We start from the raw sequence: 21,676 nt of genomic DNA, 5'->3' as shown, positions 1-21,676 counted from the left end.
CAGTGTTTTCAGGGTTCATCCCTGTTGTAGCAGCTATCAGTACTGCTTTCCTTTTTATGACTGAATACTGTTCCCTAATCTGGATGGACCACGTTTTATCTGTTCGTCCACTGATGGACATTTGGTCGTTTCCACCTTCTGGCCCATATGAATGCTGCTGCTAAGAGGTATTTCTTGAAAAAGTGGGTGAGATTCGAGCTTGGGTAGGTAGGAAACTTGCCTCAGTAAGAATAAGCCAGCCTCAGGATTCTGGAGTTTTATTTCTGAGCTATGACACTGCTTTGCCATGATCTGGCTCATTCCATGAGGGGATAAAATATCCACAGACAGTATGAGCCACAGCATAGTTGAGTGTGGGCTCTGGAGTCTGGATCCTGGCTCAGTTTCATTCCAGCTCTGGGACCTCAGGCAACTTGAGCTTCCCTGGACTTCCATGTCCTCCCTGCAAAGTGGGACGACAGTGGCCTCAGCCTCTCCTGTTTCTGGCGTTTAAAAGGTGTCCTTGAGTATCTGTATTATTATGATTATGTTAGTTGCTCAGTCGTGTCTGACTCTTTGCAACCCCATGGACTGAAGCCCACCAGGCTCCTCTGTCCATGGGATCCTCCAGGCAAGAATACTGGAGTGGGTTGCCATTCCCTTCTCCAGGGGATCTTCCCAACCCTGGATCAAACCCAGGTCTCCTGCATTTCACCAGATTCTTTACCACCTGAACCACCAGGGAAGCTCTCCATAAAGGTTGGCAAACACTGGTGGGTGTGGGCCGGAACCACTCCTGCTTGGTTTGGGAGGAACATTTCAATCCGTGCTCTCAGGAGAGTGACCTCTGTTTTGTTTATGTGCAGGCCCTCGTGATAGCTGGGATCTCTCTCCAAGCCGCCAACCTATATGGCTACGTCCTGTGTAAGATGGGAGGCGAGAGCGACGTCAGCAAAATCACAGCCAGTTTTCTATCCCAGACGGTGTTCCAGACGGTGAGTTACTCAAGTCTGACTCCTGGACCCCTGATCTCCAGACACTTGCAAGTCCCAGAGGCCTGCTGGCAGTGGCAGTTTATGATGTTTTGCTCTATCAGCCAGGCTGCCAGTGTTAGCTGGGTTTTTGTGTTTGTGGTTAAAATGTGTACAACAAAATTTACCCTTTTAGTCATTTTTAAGTGTGCAGTTCAGTATACCCACATCATCATGCTGCCACAATTCTTTCATCCAAGCAAACTCTGTACCCACTAAACATTTGACTCATTCTCCACCCTCCCCAACCCCAGTAAACTCCAGGAAACCACCTACTTTCTACCCGCATGAATCTGACTAATCTAGGGACCTCACGTAAGTGGAATCACACAGCGCTTGTCCTTTTGTGATTGCCATTGTTGGTTTAGAGTGATTTCTTTAAACTATAGAGGGCTTCCTTGGTGACTCAGATGGTGAAGAGTTTGCCTGCAATGGAGGAGACCTGGGTTCGATCCCTGGGTTGGGAAGCTCCTTTGGAGAAGGGAATGGCAACCCACTCGAGTATTCTTGCCTGGAGAATCACATGGACAGGGCCTGGCAGGCTAGTCTACAGGGTCACAAAGTGTCAGATACGACTGACGTGACTAACTCTACTACTATTACTACTACTACCCAGGTGGCTCAGTGGTAAGGAATCTGCCTGCCAATGCAGAAGACGTGGGTTCGATCCCTGGGTGGGAAGGATCCCCTGGAGAAGGAAATGGCAACCCACTCCGGTATTCTTGCCTGGAGAATTCCATGGACAAAGGAGCCTGATGGGCTACAGTCCACAGGGTTGCAGAGAGTCTGACGTGACCGAAAGACTAAACAACAATAGAATTAAGAGCCGTAACAATTTTTTTACACCCGGCCTGAGTTCTAGAAGCAACAAACAGATCGTCTAAATGTGACCAGGCTCTTCCTGAAATGGTTCGCGCTATCTTAAGTGTGAACAGTGCAGCTTTAAGCCAAGACTTCGAGCAAGCAACCCTGTAGGCTTTCGGTTCACCGTGGGCTTGATCTGGCCTTGATTCGGCAGTGAGGCCATGCACACGTGGGACAGAAAGCCAGGGCTGTCTCTTCCCCTTGCAGGCCTGTCCCAGAGACTTTCAGAAGCCTGGCCTCGAGGGGCTGGAGATTCACAAGCATTAGGTAAGCGGTGGGATCGAGACGGTGGCCTGGACGGTGCGGGGCTAGGGGCTCTCGTGGAAGCGTGGCTCCCCTAGGCTCAGCTGGGCTTGTGGTCTGGATGGGTGTCCCAGGGGACCCGAGCAGCCTGTGTGCACAGTGGGGGGTTGGGGGGGACCAACCTGTGTGCTGGGCCTTCCTGGGCTGGGTGGCCTCACGGCCCTTTAGAGAGGTCCCACCTGCCTCCCCTTGAACAGGTGCAGATTTGACCCTGGGCAGGCGAGGGGGGCAGGTGACGAGAGGAGTGGGAAAGAACAGGGGGATGTGGGCCCCTCCCACTTCCGTGCCTGGAGTCAGAGGGGAAACGGGAATTTCCTCTTCCCTGAGCTGCTCTCAGTTCCTGTGAGTCTTTCCAACAGTGAGTGTCACAGGGCAATAAGGCTCTCTTACACTGCATCTCTCCTTTCATGCAACTTTAAAAACCCTGTAAATTGCCGTGTCTGGCACTGGAAATCATTAGATACACATGCTCTGCTAAGTCAGTTGTGTCTGACTCTTTGTGACCCCATGGACTGTAGCCTGCAGGCTCCTCTGTCCATGAGGATTCTCCAGGCAAGAATACTGGAGTGGGTTGCTATGCCCTCTTCCAGGGATGTTCCTGATCCAGGGCTCAAACCTGGGTCTCCTGCATTGCAGGGGGATTCTTTACCAGCTGAGCCACCAGGGAAGCCCACTGCCAGATTCAGTAAACACGTAATTCCAGTATGGCGTGTCGGCACTGACCCCCAGTTCTGTTCATGCGGGTGATTCGCAGGTTTTTGACTGTGCCTGGCCGCATCCTGTGCACTGAGCTCGGCCCAAGCCCCAGTGGGAGGCTCTGTTGCTATTTGAATTTTTCCTCTATCTGAGAACAGTGTCTGCGCTACACTCTCAGTGGTAAAGAATCCGCCTGCCAATGCAGGAGACTCGGGTTTGACCCCTGGGTCTCCAGTATCCTTGCCTGGAGAATTCAATGGACAGAGGAGCCTGGTGGGCTACAGTCCATGGGGGCTGCAAAGACTCGGACATGACTTAGTGACTAAACCACAAGAACGATGCTACAGCGAAGTCACACGTTCCTCCCTTTACCCCGTTCGTTCTTTTTCAGGCTTATTTTCCGAGGCAGCAAAGGCACAAGTGAGACGTTCTGTGACGGGACAGCTTCCAACAGAGAAGAGAATTCCATGGCCCCCGAGCTGCTGGGTTTTCACGAGAAGCAGGCCTCGGGGCAGAGGTTGGAGGAGCTGTTTTTATTTTTCGAATGGCTCATCTGTAAAGAACGTCCGTTACATACGTTCTAAAGGAAGGTGTACAAATGCTAGATGATTAAAGTGTCTCTGAAAAAGTGATGTCACGCCACGCCCGGGGCTGGTCCCTTTCTGCCTGTGACCCACGTGCTGTCCCCATGCTGGCCAGGCGTGATGGGACGGGTCGTGATGCTTCCGTTCTTCATGGCCTCCTGTCTCAGGAGCCGACGAGGTTATCTCCTTCTGGCAGACGCTGACTACAGAACTCCTGGATTCCTGGAAAACAGGACGGCAGGCGCAGAAGCACTGGGGGCTCTCAGTGGCCCTGTCCTGTGCTGGTAAGGCCACGTCTGAATAGGGCGGAGTCCCCAGGTGGCTTAATTCACCCCAGAGTCCCATCTCAGCTGATGCCCTGAATCTCTGCAAGTGAGCCCAGTACTGCTGGCTGCCCGTCCATGGTTACAACCACGGCTGGAGGCCTCCTGGCCTGGTCTCCAGATCAAGGATCCCGGAAATGTTGTTTACCTTGGACACCATTTCACTAGGCCAGCAGGGCTCAGCCGCAAGCCAGGAGCCTGGAGCTTTAACTACTGACACATCTGCCTCAACTTCAAGGCCCCTGACAGCTGCCCGTTGACTGAATCAGGCCTGCATCTGGGTCTGGTTTGGCTCACTGTGCTTTTTTTTTTCCCCTTCTTAATTTCTTTTTACAGTTTTACTGAGGTATAACATTAATATTTCCTATACTGTAAACTTCACCCTCGCCGTGTTTTTAAGCTATGACTTAGTTCATAACACTGATGGACTGGAAGATTTTCCCAGACTCCTGGCTTCCTGGGCTGAGGGGGTCATCCCAGACGCCACCAAACCCACGTCCCTGTGGAGGCTGCATGGCCATTCACGACCCCGAATGGGATCTTCTCACTCCCAAGCCCACTCTGCTCACTTGCGTCACTTCCTGGCCCCATGGCCCTCTGGATTCACAGGTCCCCTTAAGCACTTACTCTGAATTATACTTCTGTAGGTAACAGTGGCTGGTGAATCTGGCGCTTCCACCAAAAAAGACTGTCCTTTGTCACAACTCTTACCTTAAAGAAAGCAAGGAAAATTAAAACCCACAAGAAAACACACTGGCTCCTTCTGTGCCAGTGACACGGAAGATCTTGGGCCCACCTCCCTCGTAATAAGATCAAAGCTGAGACAGGACATCAGGGTCTCTGGGACCTTGCCTGCCTCCCCTCCACCCAGCAGCAAGCCTGGCTGGCATTGCCTCATGGCTCTGACCTGTGCCTGGGCAATGCTGGGGGTAGGGTGGGGGTGTGTGTGGTGGTGTGTGTGTCTGACTCTGGGTGAAATGTGGCAAATGCAGGTTCCAGGGCCCCGTAAAGAACAGATTTAGCAGCTCCTGGGTGGGCCTGGGAACCTGCATTTTAAAAAGATCGATTCATTCTCCAGTAAGAAGATAATGAAGGCTCAGAGTGAAAGAGTACAGAGGACAGAAGGTTATACCGTGAAGAATGAGTTCAAGGGAAGCTACTGGGGTGTCAGCTGTCTTTCTAGAAATAATATATGCATGTAAGTGTGGCGTATGCATACATATACATACTCAAGTATTTTTTTAAAAAATGCTTGTGAGCATACACATATTCCGCCCGTTGATTTCTCCCTCTGTAACTGTATCTTGAAAGTCACTCCACCTTGGCATCAACCCATCCAGGTGGGCATGGGGGGTCCTGGGCCGGGGGGGATCTCCTCTCCTGTCTGGTCCTGAGTAGACCCTGCCCCCACCCCCCCCGGCCCCCGGCCCTGCTGGAGAAGCTGGATCAGTGGTCCCACAACCCACAGCTGCTCCCCAGCCTCTAGGGGGACCCTGGCCGGGCCAACTGTGGAGCAATTGTCTCCCCAGTGCGTTGCTGGGTGGGACAAGGACACTCGGGGCTTTGGGGGTGTGGAGAGCGGCCCCACGCACCGGCCTGGGCACTGTGGGTAGAAGCATCTAGGGAAGCCTCCGAGTTCCTGCTCGCAGACCAGGTCTGGGAGGTCACGGGTCCCACAGAGGGCTCGTGGGGCCACTTCCTCCCGATGTTCACCCGGCGTCCTCGCTCCTCGTCCTCCCCTCCCCAGGAGACCTGCCAGAACCCTCACAACTCGCTCTGGTCAGCTCCCCACCTCCACAGACCTCCACTCTCCCTGCCCTGTCCGAGACCACCCCCCTCGCGTATGCCCGCACCCGTGCAGCCCCCACGGTGGCTGCATCACATAATAGGTGAGCCTGAGGCTCAGAGCCCCACAAGGACCCGCCCGAGTGCAGAGTGGGGGTGGCGGGGGCGTCCAGGCCTGGGGTGAGGGCCCGGAAGGCTGGGATCCCGACACCAGAGCCTGGCAGCTCCCTTGCTGCGTGTTTGCACAGGGGCTGCGCACGGCCTCCCATTTCTCCAGTGACGGGGCGGCTCCCTCACTGCACAAAGTGGCTCTGGGGGCCTTGGCGGCCTCACTGGGCCCTGTCCACCTCGCCTCAGCCTGTGGCAGTGTTCACCCCCATCCCTTCCCATGCTCGCTGCCCCCGGCTCCGTAGATTCAACTGGAGGTGAGGTTTGGGGAGGTGCGCCCTGTCACACAGGAGTGTGCCCACTGGATGGCACCACGTCCTCGCAGCTCAGGACTGAGCCCTGAGGCCGCCGTCCAGCCACCTCTCCTACCAGTACCTCTGAGGACTGAGGCCACCACAGCCTGCAGCTGGCGGGAGTGGCCACTCAGGCCCACCGCCCACCCGGCCCCACACACTCGCGCGGCCAGCCTGACTCCAGGGGCTTTGAGGGGCGGTACCTCCTCCTACGAGCCCAAGGGATATGCTGGTCAATGCGAAGACGACACTTGGGAAGGCTGGAAAAGCAGCCAGAGTTGTTTCCCGGGGGGAACCAGGTACCCCAAGTGCTGCTGGACGTGGGCACCGTCGAGGGGGCTCCAGGAGCCACCCTGCTGGGTGCCCAGGCACTCTGGGGTCTTCGCATCCCCCTCCTCGGGGCAGGCCTCCTCCACACTGTGCTCTCGGCCCCCTCTACGCCGTCCCCCCATCGTGGACACGGCCCCCTCTGCTCCCGACCTCTCACCAGCTGACAGGCTAAGGCCCTGCCCGCTCCACACAGTGCCAGCAGGGAGCCGGCTCTCCTGTGCTTGCTGGCTCTGGGGGGCATCCCCAGCTCCCCGGGGGTCACACTGGGCAGCATGGACGTCGGGGACCCCTCCTCCTCCTCACCTGCCCCAGCCTGTCACTTCCCCTCTCTGTGTCCCTTCCTCTCCACGCTGATGCCCGGCTCGGTCCGGCCCTAACCGCCTCCCAACCAGTGCAAGTGGCCCATGGCCTCAGCCTCTAAGCACACACAGCGCCCACCCTCCCGGTCTCATTTCCTGGCAGCTGGGGTCCAAACCGCGAGGCTTGGCTGCAGAGCCATCCACACCGACTCCCCGAGAGGCTCCCTTGGCCCCCTTAGGCCTCGTCTGCAAAACCTCACTGCCCCACTTCCTCGTCACAGACACATCTAATTTCAGCAAGCCCGACTGTTATGGTGGGGAAAGAAAGTCGGTGGTGGGTGTCACTGAAAGAGGGGGTGGCTGTCCCCCTACTCCATGCAGCAAGCTGATGTCCTGGAGTGAGTGTGGCGTGGAGATGGGGGCCCCGAGGACTCTGGTACCCAGAGAGGAGCGTGATCTGTGAAGGCAGGCCAGCAACATGCCCTCCTGCTCACCCATCTGGGCATCAGGAGGGCTGTGCCGGGCTTCTCTGCAGACAGGACAAGGTGGGGTACCCTTCCTCGGGGTTCTCAAGGCTAATGCTGCCGATGACTTTCATGCCAGGACCTAATTCCTGTGTGAGACAGGACTCGAATACATGCCTTCGCCTCCTCCCCCTGGTCACCCCCGCCTGGCCCCTCTTCTTGCTGACTTCCTCTCCTCCCGCCCCCTGCACCAGGCGCCTCCATGACCAGTCTCTCCTCCACCCTTGTGGGCCCTTCCCACCTCCCCGAGGCCCTCTTGCTCCCTCACCACACGCCCGCATGTTTCCTGCTGCTCTCAGCTGGAGGGCACACAGGCCCCACGTGGAAGGGAGGCACCCACCTATGCGTGGATCCAGAGGCACTTTGCCAAGCAGCGGGATCTTCAGGTCCTGGCACATGGCCTCTGCACCCCCCGTTGTTGGTGGGAATATCTGAGACTCTTTCTGAAAGGCAATGTGAAAGGGGGAGGAATCCTGAGTTTGTGTCAGAATCGTATGAATGGACCACACTTTAAACAAACTTTAAATTTAAAAAAGGCTCTTCTGAGTGTGAAAAGAATTCCCATTAAATCGGCAACAGAGGGTTTTTTGGTTTTTTGTTTTAATTATTCCAGTTCCCAAATGATGGGGAAAGCAGAAACGGTTTCCCAGACACCTGACCCCACCATCTCCCCAAGTGTGGAGGCCGGGACCTTGGCGGGAACATGTTCTCACCTGGCATTTGGGGCAGATGAAGCCGCTCATGTTCTCCACCACCCCGATGATGGGCAGCTTCACCTTGTGGCAGAAGCTGATCTCTTTCCGGACATCCTGGAGCGACACTTCCTGTTAAGGTTCCAGAAGACTGGTTATTTCAGAGTCTGGGCACAAAGAGGGAACGATCGCATGGTGGAGGGACAGCTGCAGGGCTTCGGCGTCACTGCCGTGAAGCTTTAGAGACTCTGTATGTGAGGGCTTCCCTGGTGGCTCAACGGTAAAGAACCTACCTGCCAATGCAGAACTGCAGAGTCAGAGATGACTTAGCAACCCAACAACCATTCCATAAGTGTTTCCTGCAACCATGCGGGAGCCCTGTTTTAGGCAGGGGGCAGCCTGCAGGCTCGCCTGGCTGCCTGCTTTCGTAGGTCGAGTTCTTCTGGAGCACAGCCTGCCCGCCACGTTACCTCTGGCCACTTTCATCCCATAATGGTACCACTGGGGAGACGGGACAGGGACCCTGTGACCCACAAAGCCTGAAACAGTCCCTCTCTGGCCCTTAACAGAAAGTCTGCCAACCTCTGACCTCGGTTATCATGACCACAGCTTTATGGACCAAAAGAAAATAAGGAATATTACCCGGTTTGGAGCCCTGCAAATTCACTTCTGGACCCTGTGTGCCTTACAGCGTGAGGAGTGTGGGTAATCAGAGCTTAGTACCCTCCCCAATCCATCTATAATTCTATTGCAGACACACGTCTAAGTGTCGTGTGCTGTCAAGTATAGCTCTAACAGTCATGGGTCCCCAGTGGACCCGGGCTTTGAGTCTATTCTCCTGAGGCCCACATTTGCCCCTTGAGCCCTTGGAGGCTGGGGTGCAGACAAAAGGACTTGGCTAGAAAGTAAGCCTGCTGGTACTAAGCATCTCCTTAGGGGCCCTCTGGTTCTCTCCCTAGTGTCCTCTAAAAGCCCTGCTTTCTCAAAAATGACCCCCCCAGAAAGCCAGCTGCTGGATGTGCAAGGCTCCGAGGAAGTGGGTGTGCCCAGCCTGAAGTCCTGTTTTCTAGACAAGTGACACACACAGGAGCACAGACATAGTGTGTCCTCGCCGGCTTCCTGAACAGCCACTGCCCTCCTCCTGAACCTAAGGGGTCTCTGTTTCCTTTCACAGTAAATGTGGTATTGGAGAGGCCACTCCTGTGTCAACTTGATTGCTGCTGTTACTTTTGACCATTTTTAGAGTGGTTTTCGGCTCACAGAAAGCACACAGTCCCCACGTGGGAAGCCTTGCCCGCTGTTAGCACCCGCCATTGGGGTGGATGTCCCAGCTCCACTGTCCCTGAAGGTCACTTCTTTGGGACTTGCTCTCGAGAGCCCGGCTGGTCTAAGGGCTTAAGGGTGCAGGGCTGGTCGCCCAGCTCTGTTAAATATCCATCAGGAAACATTTCTAATGAAGCATCCGTCTTCTTTCCACCGCCATCCTCGGGCCAGGCCCCCTTCCACCCTTGCTCTAGGCAGCCCCCACCCCAGCCACCTCATGCCTCCCCGTCCACTGACAACAGCTGAACTGGAGATAAACATAAGGTTTCTGCTGATCCCAGCCAGGGTGTCGGGGAGTGCAGGGTCTCGGGCCGTGGGAGAAAGAGCGCCCCTGGTGTGGTGCAGCGTGGACCCCGCTCCGCCCAGCCCTCGCCCACCTGTGGCGTGGTGATGATCACCGCCCCGTCAATGTGCGCCGCAGCCAGGTACTGCACCACCGAGAGGTGCTCGTCCGACGTCCCAGGTGGGGTGTCCACGATGAGGTAGTCCACCTCGCCCCAGTCCACATCGCGGAGGAACTGCTTGATCATGCCTGCGGGGGAGGCCACGGTGATGCATGCTGGCTCTGTCCTCTGACCCTACAAAAGCACAGCTCCTGACCCTTACGCACAGCTCGTCTATGCGCTCCATCGGTGGGGTCTCGCAGTGCCTGGGGCCTTGTCCAAAACTAGGGAGGCTCTTCTACTCGCCTCCAGGGTGGCGAGGCCAGGGAACTGCTAACACCCTGTGATGCGGAGGACTGTCCACCCCCCAACCTCCCCAACAAGGGACTGTCTGGCTCGGAACATCACAGCACTGAGGCTGAGGAGCCTTGCCCAGGTTGGCACTTCTGTATCTGCAGCCTGGACACCCTGTCAAACCAGTATTGACTTCACCCCACACCCTCCTCTCTCTGACACAAACAAGAGCACAAACCACCAGAGGGATCATTTCAGGATTAGGTGGGTTTTCAGGAGAGAAAAACCCATCAGAGATACAAAAATTTGTAACGTTGCATTTATTACGTAAAACTATTATTTCTATGGGCTCTCTTCAACCAGTGAAGAAAGAGGCCACCAGAGACACAGGCTGTCCTGACGGGACGGGATTCGCTTCTGCCCCTGGAAGGACATGACGAGAGACAGAAAGCAGAGTGACAAACCGTTTTTCTTGGGTCCTCTCCAGATGACGGCATCGTCGGGGCTGCTGAGCAAGAAACCCACCGACATCACCCCCAAGTTGTCTTCCAGGAACTGGAAAGGATGATGCAAGAGACATTTTACTTCAAACCACAATGCCAGGCACTTCCCTATGTCTTGTGTCTGAGGGCTAGCGGAAGAAACTGAGGGGGCAAAGTTACTATGTGATGTGAGTATATATTCACTTTTTGAATCCTTAAATCTCTCCCACTCCCCCCGCCAAAAAAAATCATTAAAAAAAAAAGGTTACCATATTTGGGGGGATTGAAAGAGCCACCATATGGCCCTAGGTGGCAATGACAATGAACTCAGCTGAAATAGATGCTGCCTCCTCTGAAGGAGGTCACAGAGGATGAGATGGTTGGATGTATCAGGACTCAGTGGACATGAGTTTGAGCAAACTTTGGGAGACAGTGAAGGACAGGGAAGCCTGGTGTGCTACAGTCCATGAGGTCGCAAAGAGTCGGACATGACAGAGTGACTAAAAAAATCAAACTTGCTGTTTTAATCTGGCTGGCCCCGCTTCTGGTTTCGTACATAAAGTTTTATTGGGAAAAGGGCCACAGTCATTCATTTGCATATCACTACTTTCCATCTAGGATGGTGGCAACTGTTTGGCCCACAAACTGGAAAGAGCTACTCTCTGAGCCAATCTCTGGTCGTAACTGGATCCCCCAGGCCCAGGAAAGTGCCTCAATGACTGCCTGTTGACTAATAAATAGTCACCAATTGACTGCCCACCACTATCCGTTATGTACACACCACCCGGAAGGGAAGGCCTGGGGTGGGCACTCACCACTGGAGACCAGCCCGAGCCGCTCTGGTGAACCTGCGGGAACAGGAACCTGTCTCATTTGTGAGAAATTACACACCCTGGTCATGCTTTACACGCAAAGCTTATGGAGTAGGAGGGCAGTTTTATAAATTACGATTCGTCGTCTTAAAGGCTGCCACTGAGTTCTTAACAGAGTGAACATCAGGGGGTCAGGGTTAGGCGGTACAGGCCCATGCTCAGTTGCTCCGTCGTGTCCGACTCTTCGCGACCCGATGGACCACAGCCCACCACACTCCTCTGTCCATGGGATTTTCCAGGCAAGAATACTGCAGTGGGTGGGTTGCCGTGCCCTCCTCCAGGGGATCTTCCCAACCCAGGGATCGAACCTGTGTCTCATGTCTCCGCCACCTGGGAAGCCAGAGATACAGACAATAGAGTGCATACGCTTTCCCCTCCCAGGTTGGGTGATCTGGAAACTCTGCTTAAATATCTGGTCAGGGAACCAATGTTCATCAGAGTCCAGTATGATCTGGGGGATTTTAAAAGCATGACAGAAACCGGTTGAGCATTGCTGCAAAGATGCAGGTGAATATGGACCAGCGAGGCAGCCTCCAAAGGAGTGGAGGGACGACTTTGAGTGACGCAGCGGACACAGAGCCCTCCCGCTGGTGACCTGAGCTGCTGCCCCCGGGGACAAGGCCTGGAAAAGGGGTGTCGGCGGGAAGTGGGGGCTATTGCAAGACCCAGACGCTTTCCAGTTAGGTGTTTACTAACTGCCAGGCTGAGGGCTTCCCTGGTTGCTCAGTGGTAAAGAATCCGCCTGTCAAGGGAAGAGACTCAGGTTCCATCCCTGGGTCGGGAAGCTCCCCTGGAGAAGAAAATAGCAACCCCCTCCAGTATTCTTGCCTGGAGAATCCTATGGACAGAGAAACCTGGCAGGCCTTAGTCCCTGGGGTCAAAGGACAGTTGGACCCGACTTAGCGACTAAGCAACAACAAACTGCCAGGGCTGAAGTCCTCTCCAACGCTTTCCTGTGAAACTGGAACTTATGCAATGTCTAACTGCACATCAGCCTTAGAATTTATGCTTCGGGCAATGTTGGAGCCAAAAGAGAAGGCCCAGTTTTCCAGACATCTTACTTTTTTAAACAGTTGACTCAGATATAATTCATATACCACACAGCTCACCCAGTTAAAGTGTACACTTAAATGGCTTCAGGATAGTCACAGAATTGCACGTCCATTACCACAATCAGCGTTAGAACATTCTGGTTACTCTAAGAAGATACCCTGCGCCCCTCAAGTGTCACCCCCAACCACCACACTTCCCCCCACTCCTAGGTGACCATGGGTCTACTGTGTCTACAGAGGTGCCTGTCCCCAACATTCGACAGAAATGCAATTCAGGTAATATGTGACTCTGTCACTGGCTTTGAAGTCATACTTCAAATTAAAAAAAACCAAACCCATTAATTCCTATTAATACTCTAAGTCACTGGTCTTGAAAGAGGGGGTAAACCCGATGATCCAACAGCGTAGGAGAAGAAAAGGCTGGAATTTCTCACCATCTACAATGTTCAGTTTTTATAAACGACATGTGCGCTGGCTCGGTAAGGAGCATCTGTGTGTGACTGATGATGAAGGGAGACCCATGCTTCAGAGCCTGCTGCCCGCGGGTACGCAGTCAGAGCCATGGTCCCTCTACTCTGCCCTGACCCCGCATGGTATCAGCACCTCTCAGCATGTGGGAAGCAAGTGCCAAGCGCTGAGCAGAGTCCCCAGGGGCTGGCCCCATCTGCCTGAGCTACTCTCTGCCACCCTGAGGGCCACTCTGCCTGGCCCCACAGGCTACTGGGTAGGAGGACACTCCCCCAGCCCAGCATGCCTTCCTCCTGGCTCTCTGAGCAGGATGCCCTTGACCACCTCCTTCCAGAGAGCAGCTCCCCGGGTCCCTCTCCCTGCCATCTGTCCCATCCCCTCGCTTCATAGATTCCTATTGTCACCCATCCTTCCCATGAAGACAGGGTCTTTATCTGCCTTGTTCACCTCTGAACCGCAGCACCCAGTGCTTCAGTAAAGAACGAACCCACCCCGACCCATCCCGACAGCCCCGGACAAGGCTGGTCCTCCAGGCTGGCTTCAAAACACACCCCCCTGGGGAGCCCCTTCCTGGCCGGCTCTGCGTACCAAGGTGGGAGGAGGCAGCGGCACCTATCTCAGCTGCACCCCCCACCAATCCCACGTCACCCGCCTGCCTCGCGGTCTCACTTCCCCTCACTTCCCCAGTGACCACAGGGGCAGAAATATTCCCTTGCTTCCAGCCTACAGAGCCCTTGCCAGCCCTGCTCAAGCTTTCCCAGACAGGACCAAGTTTTCGTGTCTGACTTCTGCATTTGACTTGCTCTTTCCCTTCCCCTCTAAGATGGCATCGAAACGAACACTTCTCAGATGGCTTGGATGAACTTACAGATGGGTCACCCCCCCCGCCAACACACCCCAAACTCACAGCTGTTTTAAAAGTAGACCGTCGACTGAACCGTCCCTGCTGTGGTCACATCCAGGTAAAAACACACATGCTCCACTGACCCCTTGGCTTAGGGTGCGCAGTTCAGGGCTCAGGTTCATTACCAGAAAATATTTCCCAGCGTTTTTTAAATTTTGCTCTTACCTGTTCTCCTTCCAATCCCATGATCTTGGGAATTGACGGCCCGCATATATCGATGTCTAGAAGAGCAACCTGGGGAACAAGAGACCAGGGCAGTGACGCAACGCAGGTCCAATCCTCTGGATGTGCACGATAGGGAGGGGACCGAGTTCGAGCAAAAGGAGGGAAGGGAGAGGACACAGAGGAACGGATGGAACGTGGACTGAGTGGAGTCTCAGAGCTACCACATTCCCCCTGGGCCTTGGAGACACAGTCAAGACTCCCACCAACTGCAAAGTACATCAACCCCCATGCTCCCCCCAACCCCTGCCACCCTCAATACGGCCTATTATCAAGGTGAGCTTATGAACCAGGATGTCAGGTTGTTCGCAGATTCAGGTCCAGCCACTGTTTACCTGATCTTTACCACATCCTGTTGGGGGGTGGTGTGTGTGTGTGTGTGTCCTGGGGGGGTGTGTGTGTCCTGGGGTGTGTGTGTGTGATCATTATAACTGCTTTACCAAAGAAGAAACTGCAGTTCAGTCTGGGGTGTGTGCGCGCACGCGCGTATGTGTGTGTGTGTGATCATTATAACTCTGCTTTGCCAAAGAAGACACTGCAGTTCAGAGATGCCCAGAGACTGGTTCAATGAGCAAGGAAGAGAGCTGGGACTTAAACCAAGGTCTCTGGACTCCAACACCAGGGTTCCTCCCATGGTTCCGGGGGCCTGGTGAGGAGGGCCAGAGTGGGCCCTCCAGCTGAGTTCTGAGCAAGCCTTGTTTTCCTGTGATGCTGAAGGTTAACAGTGGCATAAGTTCAACTTCTAAAGGAGAAAGTAAGAATAAGGAAACACACAGAAGTTCTTTGCTAGTGATATGTCCAGCCCAGGAGGACTCTTTCCACCCCAAATGCCCTGCTTTCCCCATGTGATACGTGAAAAGGTCTGAGACAGCTCTTAGAGACTCTCTAAAGAGCAGAGCTATTCATCCTGAAAGCTCTTATGTCTTAGATCCAAAGTGCAGCACCTCTGGGTAACTTTTTAACTTGCCCCAAATTCGTTTCTTGCTTCCCTCTTCCATTCTCTCAACAATCCCCTGTGATCTCCTCCTGTGATCTCCTCCTGTGATCCTCACATGACCTCACACTGGGGTCAGCAAAGGGGTTCATACTCTGGATCACCATCTGCCTCATGCACCCTCTGCTGGACCTCAAGAAGAATGCAACAGAACTCACCCTAAAGACCATTCTTGAGGCTTCAGGCTGGTATGTGTTTAATGGCCCAGAGATTTTACATCAGAGCCTGGGGACCTGGGAAATGACACCATCCCTACAATCCTAATGGGAGACTTCTGTCAATACTCTCGAGTTTCTAGCCTCTTGGTCTAGAATGTCTGACTCTCTTTTGGGAACAGTTTAACCAGTTTCCTTTTGAGGAAGTATTAATACATCCCCTCCACCCCCAACAGAAGGGGTATCTTGAGTGAAAGATGCAGAAAAGATATCCCGTGCACTCATTCCCGTGGTGGTCTTCACCCCCTCCATACTCCACGTAGTGGAATGAAGAAATAAGAATGATGACTATCAGGGACACTGATTGAGCACTTCCTATGCATCAAGTGTCGTGTTAAGCATTTTACAGTTACATGTATCATCTCACTCAGGACTGAGTCCCATTTTACAGATGAGAACACGGAGGCAGAGAGTCTGATAACCTGCCCACAGTTACAGCAGTGGTGTGGGCAGTGCTGGGAGGTGATGGTGGGCAGACCGACTCTAGAGCCTGTGTTCTTGGCCACCACACTAGACCTCGCCCCCCTCTGGCCCCACAGGTTCAGCTGGACTTCGGACCTTCCCTCTTCTCCAGCAGTTAAGACGCCCTGCTACTCCATCTCCCCAGCTTCGCTCTCATTTCCTGCTGCTGGTTCTGGCCACCGCCCCAGCTGTGACCTGTGGCCCCTCATGGAGACAAGACGTTTCCTGCTGCTTCACCATCACCCTCTGACAGCACACTCGACTACTGCTGTAGTAACGCTCAGACCACCCTCTTTCCCACGGGAACGTCTTCTTTGGGCGTTAAAGCCTCCTGGGCTGGCCCAGCCCCATTCTTGGCTCCTCTACTGTGGCAGCAGCAGCAGCGGCAGCCCTGCCCTGCCCACCTGTCCCGTCTGCCCCGGTGGTTCCGGCTCTGCGTCTCTGCCTATACCTCCTCCCACCACCTTCCACCAGCTGCCATCAGAGCCCAGAGCACGCCTTCTCCAACCTGCTGCCCAGCTGGCCCCGGGCAGTCCCTTCTCCCTTTCACTAGATCCTTCGAGCACACCTTAGGTAACAGATACCAGACTCCAGAGAAGCCCACATCAGTCAGGCAGGCCAACGGGAGTGGGTCCACACATCATAAAACGATCAGAAGAGAAATGAGTTACAAGCGGAATTCAGAGCCACAGTCAATGAGAGAAACCCCGGAGCCCCTAGTCCCACCTCGGCACTGTCTCCAGAAGGCTACGGCCTCCCCAGCATTTCAGTGCTCTTGCAACAGAGTTCTTCTCCAGCCAGCATCGGCACAGCTGGGCTACAAACCAAGCCAGCGGCTGGCGAGCTGCAACCCAGGGGCCAAACCCAGAATGCCACCTATTTTTGTACAGACCACAGCTAAGAATGGCTATTATATTTTTAGAGTAGGGGGGAAAAAAATCAAAAGAATATTTCTATTTCATGACGTGAAAATTATGAAATTCAAAGTTTTATTAGAACACAGCCACAGTCACTTGTTCACAGGCTGCTTTTGTGTTAAAGGGGCAGAACTGGGAGTTGCTACAGAAACTGTATAACCTACAAAACCTAAAATAATTACCATCTGGCACTTTATATAAAAAGTCTGCTGACCTCCAAAGTCAACTCTTTTTTAACCCAATGATTTAAAAAATATATATATATTCCTGGAGTCCTCAGTGAGGTATTAAAGAGGTCATTGTGCATTTGTGTATCTGTGTGTGTGTACACACACACTGAGGGCAGGCTGGAATGGTGGGCTTCATTCCCCTGCCCGCAGTGGCTGCCTTTACTGGTTTTTTTTTTTTCGTGCAGGAAATTTAGCTGTTATTTTATTAAGAACTTAGGATGCTATTTCATACTGGAATAGAATGGTTTATCTCACAGAAGTAGAAAGTACTGGCATTTATCCAGTTTTTAGTTTTAAAAAAATAACTGGCAATATAGCACAGTTTTGAAATGTTAATATTAAATTAAAAGTACTCTACAGTCCCTGCCAGTACTATCTTAATAAAAAAAGCCAAATAAAAGGGAAAGGCCATTAGTCAGTTATAAGACAAATATGAAAAGTTAGCCTTTATACATATAAAATAAATTTCAACATTCAAAATGAAAAAAGAGAAAACTAATTTTCAAAAATGCATCAATGTATGCAAGAAGGCACACACCAAGGCAGTGGAAAGAACTGAAAATGGTCTGTAAAGGCTTTCAACACGAACGTAATAAAACTGTTTCTATGTTACACTGAACTCTCCTGCAGGCCCCAAACAGTCCTCTAGTGGAAAAACAGCTGGCAATCTATGCAGAGTTTTGGCAAAACCAAAAAGGTAGAATGCATTCTGTGTAAAAACAAAAACAAAAACAAAAACAGTATTCATGGTTTCATCAGGTATAACACTATCAGTTCAGTTCAGTTCAGTTGCTCAGTCGTGTCTTACTCTTTGTGACCCCATGAATTGCAGCACGCCAGGCCTCCCTGTCCATCACCAACTCCTGGAGTTTACTCAGACTCACGTCCATTGAGTCAGTGTTGCCATCCAGCCATCTCATCCTCTGTCGCCCCCTTCTCCTCCTGCCCCAAATCTCTCCCAGCATCAGGGTCTTTTCCAATGAGTCAACTCTTTGCACGAGGTGGCCAAAGTATTGGAGTTTCAGCTTTAGCATCAGTCCCTCCAATGAACACCCAGGGCTGATCTCCTTTAGGATGGACTGGTTGGATCGCCTTGCAGTCCAAGGGACTCTCAAGAATCTTCTCCAACACCATAGTTCTAAAGCATTAATTCTTCGGCGCTCAGCTTTCTTCACAGTCCACCTCTCACATCCATACACGACCACTGGAAAAACCATAGCCTTGACTAGACAGACCTTTGTTGGCAAAGTAATATCTCTGCTTTTTAATATGCTGTCTAGGTTGGTCATAACTTTCCTTCCAAGGAGTAAGCGTCTTTTAATTTCATGGCTGCAGTCACCATTTGCAGTGATTTTGGAGCCCCCCAAAATAAAGTCTGACTGTTTCCACTGTTTCCCCATCTATTTGCCATGAAGTGATCAAAGTGAATACTGGGGTCATGTTCTATGATCAAAGCAAAACTGTATGAGGCCCAATGAATAACCTGTATTTTCTTTTTTTTTTTAATATCACAGGGACTGCAAATTTCCAGTTGATCTTTTCAGTAAAAAGTTTTCTCTTCCTCTCCCTCTCAAACCTCTTATTAAAGCTGAAATCCTGAGAACAGCCCCGGGGAATCTGAATTTTCCTGCTCCTCTGTGTACGTGGGTGTGAGTGAATGGGAGGTCAGGGGTGAGCAAATGTTTTCTTCAAGGGCCAAATGGAAAGTGTTTTAGGCTTTGTGGGCAAAATCCAGGATGATACATAGGTTCTAATGTAACATTGTAAAAACAACCATTTATAAACGTAAAAACTGCCCAGAGCTCACAGGCCATAAGAAGACAGGCTCTTGTTGGCAGACCCCTGGCTAGAAAAGACAGAAAGAGGGTTTCATAAAGATCCATAAGGAGAAAGAAGCTTGAACTGAACATAATAAATAGGCAAGCCCCCAAAAATGTACACCTGGTATCCATGTTCATGGCTAGAGAATTCCATTAAATATTCATTTCATTGCTCAACTCCCTTGCATTTCCTTGTTCCCTCTGCAGGGATATAAATTCCAAAGAGGCCAATTCAACTGTTGCTAAGAGTCAGCCCCCTGCCAGCCATCATGAGCTCTGAGAATGACGGAGCCTCTCCCAGTTTTCCCCAAGGTCCCACCTGCGTGTTTTCATCCTCTGCTAGGCCGTGGGCCAGGTGGGCGCTAAACGTGCTTTTCCCAACGCCGCCTTTCCCAGACAACACCAAGATCTTGTGTTTCACGGTCTTCATTTTTTCTTTGATTTCCTCTATGGCTGCAAAGAAAGCAAGTCAGGTGACCAAGCTCCTGACTCAATCTTTCAGTTTTTAAATTTTCACTGCAGTAGAGGTGATTTACAATGTTATGTTAGTTTCTGCTGAGTGAGTCAGTTAAAGTGAGTCAGTTATATCTGTACATATATCTACTTTTTTTTAAGATTCTTTTCCCATATAGGTCATTACAGAGTACTGATCAGAGTTTCCTGTTGTATACAGTAGGCCCTTATTAGTTACCTATTTTATATATAGTAGTGTGTATATGTCCATCTCAATCTCCCAATTTATCACCCCCCTGTCCCACCCCAGTACCATAAGTTTGTTTCTACATCTCTGACACTATTTCTGTCTTGTATATAAGTTCATTTGTACCACTCTTTTAGATTCTACATATTAACAATATCATATGATATTTGTCTTTCTTGGAATGTCACTCTTCCAATGGGCTGGAAGGAGGTAGGTAAGTCCTCGACTATTTCAAGAGATCGTGAGTGAAACAGTACCTCACCAATGGTAGTAATAAGAGCTACAAAATATCCAAAAAAGTCCCCAAAACAAACCCACAAAGCTACTAGCACATCTGAGAGTTCCTTCTTGGTTTACTCACATGTCTCCTCTACTAGAACATAAAGCATGAAGCAGGGAACTCAGCAGTGTTCATACTGTATTCCCAAGTCCAGAACACAGCTCTGAGTGCAGCAGCGATTCCCAACCTGGGGGCAAACCCCACCAGGATGCATCTGGCAGTGTCTTGGGATATTTTTGGTTGCCACAGGAAGGAGTGCTGCCCACATGTAGTGAGTAGAGGCCAGGAATGCTGCTAAATATCCTATGAGGTTCAGGGCAGAGACACACTCACAACCAAGAATTATCCAGCCCTGACTGTCAGGAGTGCTGGGAGTGAGATACTGACAAATACTGCAGGCACTTAGTACCTGTCACCGATAACCATCATTATTACACATTTATAATACTATGCCTTCAGTATTTCCTCCTAGTTCAAATCCTTAAAACACTGTAACTGTTTTCCCCCAGTTTGATGCAGAAACGGAGGGTCAGAGAGGTTAAGGCTTAAAAATGAGACAGATGACCTCATCTGTCTCCACCACCGCTGTGTACCCAGCACAGAACACTGTGCCTTCAAGTGATTAATTCATACTTCTGTTGAATTCATGAGAGAAACGCTCCTCAAAAAGGAAGGAAATTTTGTCCAAAGAAAACGGCTGTCAGAGCTAGGATTTAAGCCCAAGCTCCCTGACTTCAAAGTTTATATCCTATTCAGGCTGGTGCCACCCTCCTTCCGACCAATTCCATTTGCTGTCACTCAAACTTTCCGCCCCACCCCCTCACCCTGCCCACCTTCACCCCTGCCCCGCCCCTCCTGAGACCTCTTTGGACTCCACGTCAGTCACTGATTCAGGCTCCGCCCCGACCCCGCCAATTTTTTCCACGTTCTTCTCCGGGCTCCGCTTCTGTCACTCATTCCTCAAGCCCCGCCCCTTACTTGCAGACGTTTCCCCACGCCCGCCTCCTCTGGGCCCCGACCCTGTCACTCATCTCTACCCCCTCCCACTCCATCCACGCCCCGCCTCTTCCGGAATAGCGCTTTTCACTTCCCGTTCAAGCCTTGCCCCTTTCTCACCCGGGTCCGCGGCAGCACCAGCTCCAGAAGCGCAGAGCCGCTGGTTGGGGCACCCCTGACATGAGGCCCCTCGACCTGCCTGGGCACTGTCGGCCCCTGGACAGTCTGCGCGGAGACAAGATCACAGTTAGAATGGCTCCTCTCCTTTCAGCTCCCCCTACCCGAGCCCCCTCCGCGCGCTCACCGTGAGGCACCTCCTCCATTCTGCTGCTCTGGACGCTTACGCGGTCACCGGAAACCGCGGTTGCATATTTCCGTCTCGTGGTGCTCAATCTGATCCTCCAGCTGCGCGAAATAAGTCTCCGAAAGAGGACTCTGCGCACGCGCAAACCCTGTGTGGCAGGTGCTTAGGGCGGTTTTCTGTTCCTTTTAAAACTGAGCCTCGGTTATCCATCATAAATACTTCAGCGTGTCTGCTAGAAACAAAGGGGTTGCCCTCCATCAATACCATTTTCATACCCAAGAGATCTGATTGACGCAAAGCTGTTAGCTTATATACACTTTTATTTTCAAGTTAAGGAGGAGCCTGCCATCCTCGCTCCCCCAACCCCCTTGATTAAATTCAGGTTAAAGTTTTTAGCAGAATGCACTTGAAGTTGTAGCACAACAGGAAGCGCATGATACCAGTTGGTCCCATTATTGGTGATATTCGGGCTTGATCACTTAATAAAGATGCTGTGTACTCAAACAGAAACATGTCAGGGAATGGTACCATTTTCCATTTGTAATTAATACGGACTTTGTGGGTGACATGTTGAGGTCATGTGAATATCTTGTTCTCAACCTTTCACCCAGTGGTTTTAGCCTCATTCTTTGCACGGTGGCAAAGCGTCTACTATTCTCTAACCTTCCCCTCCCTACTGCTCACAAGGCTGTAAGAATGACGGTGAAGTAAAACAAAATCAAACAGAGCTTCTCTCAGCGTTGTGCCAGGTCTCCTCCTCTCCCAGCCAAACGCCTCTGCTTCACCTGGGATGGGAGTTTCCACCTGTTGTGTTTGAGAGCAGAAGGTTGGAAGCCAGGCGGCAAAGCAGATTCCCCGGGCCCATCCCTGACCTACTTAATCAACGA

The 21,676-nt window shown here is 52.0% G+C and overlaps 2 protein-coding genes across 4 annotated transcripts in view; one reads left to right on the top strand and one right to left on the bottom strand.

Moving 5' to 3' along the window:
- The window catches only part of TVP23A (trans-golgi network vesicle protein 23 homolog A), a 32,284-nt gene extending 28,779 nt beyond the window's left edge, over window positions 1-3,505 (top strand). Inside the window, exons 6-8 of one of the 2 annotated variants that reach the window (XM_040230345.1) lie at window positions 846-974; window positions 2,082-2,141; window positions 3,265-3,505. In XM_040230345.1, the coding sequence (XP_040086279.1) occupies window positions 846-974; window positions 2,082-2,141 (189 nt within the window). In that variant the 3' untranslated portion in view covers window positions 3,265-3,505. Of the gene's footprint in view, window positions 1-845; window positions 2,142-3,264 lie in introns of both variants that reach the window. The other variant, XR_005719295.1, reaches the window with a different exon arrangement.
- On the bottom strand, window positions 3,392-20,875 carry NUBP1 (nucleotide binding protein 1). Of its 2 annotated transcripts, none has more exons than XM_040230318.1 (11): window positions 20,790-20,875; window positions 20,606-20,710; window positions 18,829-18,962; window positions 13,815-13,883; window positions 11,169-11,201; window positions 10,336-10,426; window positions 9,572-9,726; window positions 7,893-8,003; window positions 7,520-7,622; window positions 4,408-4,491; window positions 3,392-3,679 (listed from the first exon to the last, which is right to left on the bottom strand). In XM_040230318.1, exons 1-11 carry the CDS (start codon window positions 20,806-20,808, stop codon window positions 3,621-3,623), a joined length of 963 nt encoding a protein of 320 aa, XP_040086252.1. In that variant the 5' UTR covers window positions 20,809-20,875; the 3' UTR covers window positions 3,392-3,620. The 2 variants fall into 2 exon arrangements, with proteins under 2 accessions (XP_040086252.1, XP_040086260.1); XM_040230326.1 differs by lacking the exon at window positions 3,392-3,679 and adding an exon at window positions 4,188-4,237.
- Window positions 20,876-21,676: the final 801 nt, after the last annotated feature.

Source organism: Oryx dammah, unplaced genomic scaffold (genome assembly GCF_014754425.2).
Source record: "Oryx dammah isolate SB20612 unplaced genomic scaffold, SCBI_Odam_1.1 HiC_scaffold_2, whole genome shotgun sequence".
Classification (NCBI taxonomy): domain Eukaryota; kingdom Metazoa; phylum Chordata; class Mammalia; order Artiodactyla; family Bovidae; genus Oryx; species Oryx dammah.
The sequence above is the reverse complement of the archived record's forward strand: the minus strand, read 5'-3'. Positions and strand labels throughout refer to the sequence as shown.